This window comes from Oncorhynchus masou, chromosome 4 (assembly GCF_036934945.1).
Source record: "Oncorhynchus masou masou isolate Uvic2021 chromosome 4, UVic_Omas_1.1, whole genome shotgun sequence".
Lineage (NCBI taxonomy): Eukaryota > Metazoa > Chordata > Actinopteri > Salmoniformes > Salmonidae > Oncorhynchus > Oncorhynchus masou.
This window is the reverse complement of record NC_088215.1, coordinates 4,099,060-4,109,453: the sequence shown is the minus strand read 5'-3', so window position 1 is coordinate 4,109,453 and position 10,394 is coordinate 4,099,060. Positions and strand designations below refer to the sequence as shown.

Here is a 10,394-nt window from a genome sequence, read left to right as displayed (position 1 = left end):
CATTGTGCAGCTTCGTTGCCCTGCGCGCTTGTTCGTTGAGCTGTAGATCCACTCGGGTGTCACCAAAAGTTTTCAAAAGCACCATTGCTTGTAGTAAGTGCCCAGCCGTACTTTGGTGTCTCGTTGCTGCCTTGGTTAGACAACTCAGGTTTGCAAAGCCAGTGTGGCTCCAAACACCAAATCGATCACTTGCAAATAATAGGCATTCCCAGCAGTACAGTTTGCATTGCTTCTCGGAGCCTGTGAGTCATTGATAGCGCCCATAATTGAAAGTGGCAAACGAACCCCTTTCCCGCCTGTGACAGGTTTTGTAGCGTCGGCATCTACCTCTTCCGGCAATGTCTAACTTTTCTTGAAAAGTTTGTCTTGAGAATGGCGTTATAATTATATCCTCGACCAAATCGATATCTTCTCCTTCCGCCATTGTGGGTTGAAAAAACAGCTTAGTAGTACGCGAATTAATTAGTTGATCAATTTCAGTTTCCTAGTTCTGAGACCTGCCCATATATGACTTGCCTCTCAATATTGGTAATCCAATCAAAAGACGTGCACGCACTACGCCTGCTAGCTGGCTCCTGTGTAACACTGGAGCCAGCCAGCAGGCGTACAATAGCCAACTCTAAAGCTGATTGGTTGACACTAATTTTTAATTTCCATTCACTTTAAGTACAAGCGCCCGCACTGTTGATTCTGAAGGCCTGAGGGCAGATTTTAGACCCCTGGCAACACATGATGGCTGAATATGATGAGATAAAATATCTAACATAAAGACCAGCCCTCCAAATCTCAACCTGGGGCTGGAAGCAGTGCAACCAAGAGGAATGCTATGAAATGAAGAGTGTAACTCTTACTCTGGGGAATAATTTAATACATATTTGTGGGAAAATATATTTAAAAAATTATATTCTGATAATGTTTAGGCCAGCAGAGAAGGCCTTGCTGGCCCTGACGGCCCACCACTGTCTACATGATGTATTGTTACACCATGTAGGAGCAGTATAGACCTAGTCTGTTCATTATGTACATCTACATGATGTATTGTTACACCATGTAGGTGCAGTACAGACCTAGTCTGTTCATTATTGTCACGCCCTGGTTGAAATATATTATGTTTATCTTCATTTATTTGGTCAGGCCAGGGTGTGACATGGGTTATTGTGGTGTGTTTTTGTCGTCTTGGGGTTTTGCGGGGTGTCTAGCGTAGTCTATGGCTGCCTGAGGCGGTTCTCAATCAGAGTCAGGTGATTAACGTTGTCTCTGATTGGGAACCATATTTAGGCAGCCATATTCTTTGAGTGTTTCGTGGGTGATTGTTCCTGTCGCTGTGTTTATATTCACCAGATAGGCTGTATAGTTTTTCACGTTTCCGTCTGTTTTGTACATTTCAGTTATTTCATGTCTAGTCTATTTTCATCAATAAACATGAGGAACCACCACGCTGCATTTTGGTCCGCTCCTCCTTCAACAGAAGAACGCCATTACAATTATATACATCTACATGATGTATCGTGACACCACGTAGGAGCAGTATAGACCCAGTCTGTTCATTATGTACATCTACATGATGTATTGTTACACCATGTTGGCGCAGTATAGACCTAGTCTGTTCATTATATACATCTACATGATGTATTGTTACACCATGTAGGAGCAGTATAGACCTAGTCTGTTCATTATGTACATCTACATGATGTATTGTTACACCATGTAGGAGCAGTACAGACCTAGTCTGTTCATTATATACATCTACATGATGTATTGTTACACCATGTAGGAGCAGTATAGACCTAGTCTGTTCATTATGTACAGTGGGGCTAAAAAACTATTTAGTCAGCCACCAATTGTGCAAGTTCTCCCACTTAAAAAGATGAGAGAGGCCTGTAATTTTCATCATAGGTACACTTCAACTATGACAGACAAAATGAGACAAACAATTCCAGAAAATCACATTGTAGGATTTTTAATGAATTTATTTTCAAATGATGGTGGAAAATAAGTTTTTGGTAAATAACAAAATTGTTTCTCAGAACTCTTATGTTACTGATGGTAGGCTTTGTGACTTTGGTCCCAGCTCTCTGCAGGTTATTCACTAGGTCCCCCCGTGTGGTTCTGGGATTTTTGCTCACCGTTCTTGTGATCATTTTAACCCCACGGGATGAGATCTTGCATGGAGCCCCAGATTGAGGGAGATTATCAGTGGTCTTGTATGTCTTCCATTTCCTAATAATTGCTCCCACAGTTGATTTCTTCAAACCAAGCTGCTTACCTATTGCAGATTCAGTCTTCCCAGCCTGGTGCAGGTCTACAATTTTTTTTCTGGTGTCCTTTGACAGCTCTTTGGTCTTGGCCATAGTGGAGTTTGGAGTGTGACTTTTTGAGGTTGTGGACAGGTATCTTTTATACTGATAACAAGTTCAAACAGGTGCCATTAATACAGGTAACGAGTGGAGGACAGAGGAGCCTCTTAAAGAAGAACTTACAGGTCTGTGAGAACCAGAAATCTTGCTTGTTTGTAGGTGACCAAATACTTATTTTTCCACCATAATTTGCAAATAAATTCATTAAATACTACAATGTGATTTTCTGGATTTTTTTTCTCATTTTGTCTGTCATTGTTGAAGTGTACCAGGCCTCTTGGGTGGTGGAGTGGTTAAGGGTGATCTCTGTGCCATCAGATACTCTGGGTTCGCGCCTAGGCTCTGTCGTTTCCGGCTGTGACCGGGAGATCTGTGGGGCCCGAGTTAGGGAGGGGTTGGCCGGTAGGGATGTCCTTGTTTCATCACGCACCAGTGACTCCTGTGGCAGACCGGGTGCAGTGCGTGCTAACCAAGGTTGCCAGGTACACGGTGTTTCCTCTGACACATTGGTGTGGCTGGCTTCCGGGTTGGATGCACGCTGTGTTAAGAAGCAGTGCGGCTTGGTTGGGTTGTGTATCGGAGGACGTATGACTTTTAACCTTCGTCTCTCCCGAGCCCGTATGGGAGTTGTAGCGATGAGACAAGATAGTAGCTACTAAAACAATTGGATACCACGAAATTGGGGAGAAAATGGGGTAAAAAAAAAGTGTACCTATGGTGAAAATTACAGGCCTCTCTCATCTTTTTAAGTGGGAGAACTTGCACAATTGGTGGCTGACTAAATACTTTTTTGCCCCACTGTACATCTACACGATGAATTGTTACACCATGTGGGAGCAGTATGGACCTAGTCTGTTCATTAGATACATCTACATGATGTATTGTTACACCATGTAGCAGCAGTATGGAGGTACAGTGGGGGACAAATTGTTGACACCCTTGATAAAGATGAGATAAATGACTCTATAAAAAAAGATTTCAAATACTGAGATATATTGTATCTAAAATATAAATGAAAAAAACATGTTTTCAATACTCCAGCACTTTCGCCTTGGGAGGATAACGACACTGAATTGTTTTATGAGATTAGAGAACACATTGGGTGGGATCTTAGACCTTCTTCCATACAGAATCTCTCCAGGTCCTTGATTTATTTAGTCTGCGCTTATGGACTGCCTTGTTCAATTCAAACCACAGGTTTTCAATGGAGTTGAAGTCCGAAGACAGAGATGGCCATTGAAAATGTTGATTTTGTGCCCAATTAACCAATTCTTCATGAATGTTGATGTGTCTTGCTGGAAGAGCCACTTATGGCCCTAGTTTCAGCCTCCTAGCAGAGAGGGTGCCAGGTTTTGGGCTAAAATATCCTGGTAGTGGGTAAAGTTTACTTATTTATTTTATACATACATTTTTGCTCATCTTTTTCAAGTGTATCAATAAGTAGGTGCTTATTTCGATATCACTGAATCTGAAATACAGATGTGGAGTAGATGTAGAGTTTGTTTTAAATTCTCATTAAAAAAATCTGAACTAATCAAACCACACTTGTTGCTCTTTGTACGTGTTGATATAACATTCTTATTTAATGGAGAGGAAAAAACGTTTCCCTAAACTGCTTTATAATATTATAATTCAATGAAGAAAATACAAAGTTTTCCCTCCTCAACTGCGTTTCCTCCCTCCAGACAGCAGACGGCGATATGTGTCTTTCAGGCTATGTTATTACTGTGACGTCTAATCTAGTGGACGGAACGCTTCTTCACCACCTGCAGCCACTTCGGTAGCTCGCTAGACAACGAAGTCGGAACATTCAAGTTCTTTAGACAATTTCCTGGTTTGTTTGCCACTATGATTTAAACATACTTATGCGGAAACAACTAGCTATCCCATTGAATTTAATATTTACGTTGTAAGTCAACTTGCTGGCTGGTTAAGTTAGCACTAGTCGCTAATGCTAACTAGCTAACATCTCTACCATGAGTTCACTAAGCTACTCTCCTGCCGAAGAAGAGGTCTGCTGGACGGAGAAAGAAGCTCACGTGAAAGAGGAGGAGGAAGAGGAGGCTATTACAATACAAAAACAAGTAGAGGGTAAGGCTGTTACCATGAAAGAAGAAGAGAAAGACGCCTTCAGAGTGAAAGAGGAGGAAGATGTTACTGTGAAAGAAGAAGAGGAATATTCGGTTTTTGGAGTGGAGGATGAAGTGAAAGAAGATGAAGTGGTTTTTGGAATAAAGGATGAAGAGGGGGAGGTTACTGTCACATTAGAGGAGGACGAAGAAGAGAGGACTGGAGAACTGATGAACACCAGTAAATACAGTGAGTACTATCTTGTAAAACAGGGATATTGATCTGATTAACACCAGTAAATATAGTTTTTATTTATCCTTTATTTTACCAGGTAAGTTGACTGAGAACACGTTCTCATTTGCAGCAACGACCCAGGGAATAGTTACAGGGTAGAGGAATGAATGAGCCAATTGTGAACTGGGGATTATTAGGTGATGGTTTGAGGGCCAGATTGGGAATTTAGCCAGGACACTGGGGTTAACACCCCTACTCTTACGATAAGTGCCATGGGATCTTTAATGACCTCAGAGAGTCAGGACACCCGTTTAACGTCCCATCTGAAAGACGGCACCCTACACAGGGCAGTGTCCCCAGTCTCTGCCCTGGGGCATTGGGATAATTTTTTAGACCAGAGGAAAGAGTGCCTCTACTGGCCCTCCAACACCACTTCCAGCAGCGTCTGGCCTCCCATCCAGGAACTGTTCAGGACCAACCCTACTTAGCTTCAGAAGCAATCCAGCAGTGGTATGCATGATGGTATGTGGCTGGCAGATAGTGAGTACTATCTTATAAAACAGGGACATTGATCTGATTAACACCAGTAAATACAGTGAGTACTGTCTTATAAAACAGGGATACAAACTCTGCAGTTGTTGAACTAATGTGCCATTTTTAAAAGGGCGTTCTACACTTAAATATGTTTTTGTACTGTCGGAATTGTTCATGACGTCCTCCAGTGATTTAAAAAAAAAAATCCCTTTGAAATGTGATATATAAATACAGTAAAGTATCAACATATAAAAGGGAAATAAATAAATGTTTTGAGCAAAATATTGTTTTTTTAGACAACTGCAAACTAGGAGTGAGTGAGTTGGCTTGATGGGAAGTCGTGATGTCATCCAATAGGCGACTGATCTTCATGTGAATATTCATTATTCTTTGTAAAATCCTTCAAGTTCTGTCAAGTTGGTTGTTGATCTAGAAATCCATTTTCAAGTCTTGCCATAGACCTACTGTAGGACCCATAACAATAACATAGACTCACTGTAGGACCCATAACTTCACATAACAATAACATAGACCTTCAGAAAGGGCCCTATATTGGAGACCAAAAGTCGTCTGGCACACTGCTTTGGATTTCAACAACTTTAAAAACGTATTTGTGAAAACAAGACAAAATATAACTTTTGTTGCTTACTTGACTGTCTTAAGACAAATGTCAAAATTTCTGCTGTTGTGGCCCTTTAACCATCTGTCTCACTTTGTTGTTCACACAGGAGAGAGATGTGACTATCGTGGATCCTCTGGGGGGCCTCAACATCCTCAGGATGCTGACAGGGCAGAGAAGAGTCTCTCCAGATCAGAACACCTCAAGAAACACCAGCAGAGACCCACAGGGAAGAAATCTAATTGCTGCTCTGACTGTCGGAAAGGTTGCAAATCTTCATCAGAACTTAAAATACACCAGAGAACACACACTGGAGAGAAGCCTTATAGCTGTAATCAATGTGGGAAGAGTTACTTAAGATCAGATTCACTAAAAGTACACATGAGAAGTCACACTGGAGAGAAACCTTATAGCTGTACTCAATGTGGGAAGAGTTTTAGTCAGTCAAGCAACCTGTTATCACACCAGAGAAAACACACAGGAGAGAAATATTATAGCTGTAATCAATGTGGGAAGAGTTTTACTACATCAAGCCATCTGATTCGACACCAGAGAACACACACAGGAGAGAAGCCTTATAGTTGTAATCAATGTGGGAAGAGTTTTACTCAGTCAAGCACCCTGGTATCACACCAGAGAATACACACAGGAGAGAAGCCTCATAGTTGTAATCAATGTGGGAAGAGTTTTACTCAGTTAAGCACCCTGATATCACACCAGAGAACACACACAGGAGAGAAACCGTATAGCTGTGACCAATGTGGGAAGATTTTTACTACATCTAGTGATCTGACCGTACACCAGAGAACACACACAGGAGAGAAACCTTATAGCTGTGAACAATGTGACAAGAGATACTCTGATAAAAGATCTCTGATCAAACATCAGAAAATACATTCATGAAGGAGTTGTTTCATGATATCAATGAAATAATGTCACAATGTAGAATGTTTTAACATTGGAGTAGGAGTATTTTAATGATGTCACAATGTAGAACCCTAAATGTTTGCCCCTTATCAATTGGTTTTGGCATGATATGGATATCAGTGGGAAAATCTTAGTACTTTCCATTCATCTTTCCCTTGATCTTGACGAGTCTGCCAGTCCCTGCCACTGAAAAACATTCCCACAGCATGATGCTGCAACCACCGTGCTTCACCGTAGGGATGGTGCCTAGTTTCCTCCAGACGTGATACATGGCATTCAGGCCAAAGAGTTACATTTTGGTTTCATCAGGCCAGAGAATGTTATTTCTCAAGGTCAGTCCTTTACATGCCTTTTGGCAAACACCAAGCAGGCTGTCATGTGCCTTTTACTGAGGAATGGCTTCCCCATGGCCACTCGATCATAAAAGGCCTGATTGGTGGAGTGCTATATAGATGGTTGTCCTTCTGGAAGGTTCTCCCATCTCCACAGAGGAGCTCTGGAGCTCTGTCATAGCAGGTTCTTGGTCACATCCTTGAACAAGGCCCTTCTTCCCTGACTGATCTGTTTGAAGAGTCTTGGTGGTTCCAAACCTCTCCCATTTAAGAATGATGGAGGCCACTGTGTTCTTGGGGACCTTCAATACTGCAGACATCTTTTGGTACCCTTTGGTTTTCATTTTTTGGTCCCCAGATTTGTGCCTCTACAGAATCCTGTCTCGGAGCTCTACGGACAATTCCTTCAACCTTGTGGCTTGGTTTTTGTCCTGACATGCACTGTCAACTGTGGGACCTTATATAAGACAGGTGTGTGCCCAAATCATGTCCAATCAATTGAATTTACCGCAGGTGGACTCCAATCAAGTTGTAGAAACATCTCAAGGATGATCAATGGAAACAAGATGCACATGAGCTCAATTTCAAGTCTCATAGCAAAGAGTTTGAATACTTATGTAAATAAGGTATTTCTGTTTTGTCATTATGGGGTATTATTTCATTATGGGGTATTGTGATGTCATTGTGGGGTATTATGTCATTATGGGGTATGGTGTGTAGATTAATGAGGAACACAATATTATTTAATACATTTTAGAATACGGCTGTAACGTAACAAAATGTGTAAAAAGTCAAGGGGTCTGAATACTTTCTTAATGCTCTGAATATGCTTTTGGTTTACTGTTAGAATAAGTTGTATGACTACACCAATACTGTTCAACGATTCACAGACCTAGAAAATACATGTCCAACCTTGCTGCTAGAGATCTAGCTACTGGGTGTGAAGGTTTCTGTTCCAACCCTGCACTAGCACCTGCTATTGTGTTGATTATTTGGATTAGACACTATTCAATCATGTCTAATTTTGGGGATGGATGTCTAAACCCACTGCCCTTTTCCACAGGTGTTCTTTATGATAGGAAATAAAGGGCTGATTCACAGAATGAACTATAGTGTTTTTTGGGTCATTGAACATTCCCTGTTTGTCGGATTTATTGGGTTGTTACTCTAATTTAGTCTGATATTGCACAATCATTATTTAATTCTGCTACGTTTAAAAATTATTTTATTAATTTAAACTATTTAACTAGGCAAGACAGTTAAGAACCAATTCTTATTTACAATAATGGCCTACCGGGGAACAGTGGGTTAACTGCCTTGTTCAGGGGCAGAACGACAGATTGTTGCCTTGTCAGCTCGGGATTCGATCCACCAACCTTTTGGTTTCTGGGCCAATGCTCTAACCACTAGGCTACCTGCTGGCCCATTGGCGGGTCCAATGTAGACATGATGGGATTAGTATTGACCTCATAGCTGTGTCCAATGCACTTGTACATGTGGTTTGCTAATCCTCCCACATTATTTCCAATAGATGTTTTATCTGGTTGTTACTCTAATTTAGACTGATGATATTGCACAATCACTGTCTGGCTGACAGTCTGTGAACTGAGTCAATCTAGTTCCCAGTGGGTATTTAATTCTGCTACATTTTAAAATTATTTTATTTAACCATGTTGAAGGAGACCAGATTAGACTCATAATGAGGCTCACCATGTTGAAGGAGACCAGATTAGACTCATAATGAGGCTCACCATGTTGAAGGATACCAGAATAGACTCATGATCAGTGGTGGAGAAAGTACCCAATTGTCATATTTGAGTAAAAGTATAGATATCTTCATAGAAAGTTACAGAGTAAAATACTACTTGAGTAAAAGTCTAAAAGTATTTGGTTTTAAATATATTTAAGTGTCAAAAGTAAAAGTATGAATCATTTCAAGTTCCTTATACTAATAGCAAACCAGACGGAACCATTTTCTTGTTTTTTACTATTTACAGATAGCCAGGGTCACACTCCTACACTCACATCATTTACAAACGAATACTTTGTGTTTAGTGAGTCTGTCAGACCAGAGGCAGTAGGAGTGACCGGGGATGTTCTCTGTTTAGTGAGTCCTACAGATCAGAGGCAGTAGGGATGACCAGGGATGTTCTCTTGATAAGTGCTAAATACTTGAGAATACAGTTCCTATAGCTTCCACACGATGTCGCCAGTGTTGTGATTTCGATTCAACTAAATCCTTGGTCATCTGAGTAATAGCCACATCCGGTATTATAATGTAAACTTACTTTTAATCCGTCTGTTGTGATGTCAAGTCCACAGCTGTAAACAATGGAACCGGAGAAGTTGACTACGCTTCCCAAACTTGTGCCTATTGAATACAGATCGCTCCGTGATCAATTTGATTGTTTATTTAATGTCAGTTTTTTCCTTCCAATAGACAATACATGGACTGGTGGATTGATTTTTTCTCCGTCAATTTTAGTGACCAGGTTTTCTGGCGATTTTGACCAAACTCGTTCTGTTATAGTCACAGACACCATTGAACCAGTTCTAGAAACTTCAGAGTGTTTTCTATGCACACATACTAATCATATGCATATACTATATTCCTGGCATGAGTAGCAGGACGTTGAAATGTTGCGTGATTTTTAACAGAATGTTGAAAAAAGTAGCCCGATCTCTAAGAGGTTTTAAAGAGGAGGACGACGACGTTTCTGTGAAAGAAGAAGAGGAGGGGGATGTGACTGTCACATCGAAGAGGAGAAGAGGAGGAAACTGGATATCTGGGGCCGGTTTCCCAAGGGGTTGCAACAATTTCGGCAGATAATTTTAGAAGACAGATTTTGAAGCTCTTTGAACATCAGCTGATTGACAGAGTTGAAATTTTAAGGTGTTCGATGGTTCTAACGATGAACGGGCCCTGATTAACACTAGTAAGTACTGTCTTAAATACAGAGGCACAAACTCTGCGGTGTTTGAACTGATGTGTGGTGTTTAAGGGGAAATTTGCAATTGCTACATCTATATATTTCGACTTAAGTTATTCATTTATAGGCATTGATTCTTGAATAATATAACGCATGCCTCATGAACTTAGTTCAACTGTTTACCCCATCAGAACCCCAAGCTTTTTTTTACTCCAATGTTTAGAATGTAAACCAACACTGTAATAGCCACAAAATATGGTTAAAACTAATGTTGATATCATGGATGATCAGTCCTTGCATCCATAGGTCTGTCTATGAATTTGAGAGTAGTTACATTTCTCCAGCCCCATCCATCTTATTACCAAAGTAGTGGTGTAATGACAGCTTTGTT

General features: G+C 40.8%; 1 protein-coding gene across 1 annotated transcript; it reads left to right on the top strand.

Moving 5' to 3' along the window:
• Nucleotides 1-4,104: 4,104 nt before the first annotated feature.
• Nucleotides 4,105-8,180, top strand: LOC135521678 (zinc finger protein 239-like). Its single transcript, XM_064947358.1, has 2 exons — nt 4,105-4,676; nt 5,924-8,180. Exons 1-2 carry the CDS (start codon nt 4,334-4,336, stop codon nt 6,715-6,717), a joined length of 1,137 nt encoding a protein of 378 aa, XP_064803430.1. The 5' UTR covers nt 4,105-4,333; the 3' UTR covers nt 6,718-8,180.
• The last annotated feature ends 2,214 nt before the right edge of the window (nt 8,181-10,394 follow it).

Excerpts from the sequence above, each read along its gene's own strand:
- LOC135521678 (XM_064947358.1), top strand. The coding sequence starts at position 4,334 with ATGAGTTCACTAAGCTACTCTCCTGCCGAAGAAGAGGTCTGCTGGACG. Across the intron at positions 4,677-5,923 it reads GATGAACACCAGTAAATACA|GAGAGAGATGTGACTATCGT; the intron begins GTGAGTACTATC and ends TTGTTCACACAG.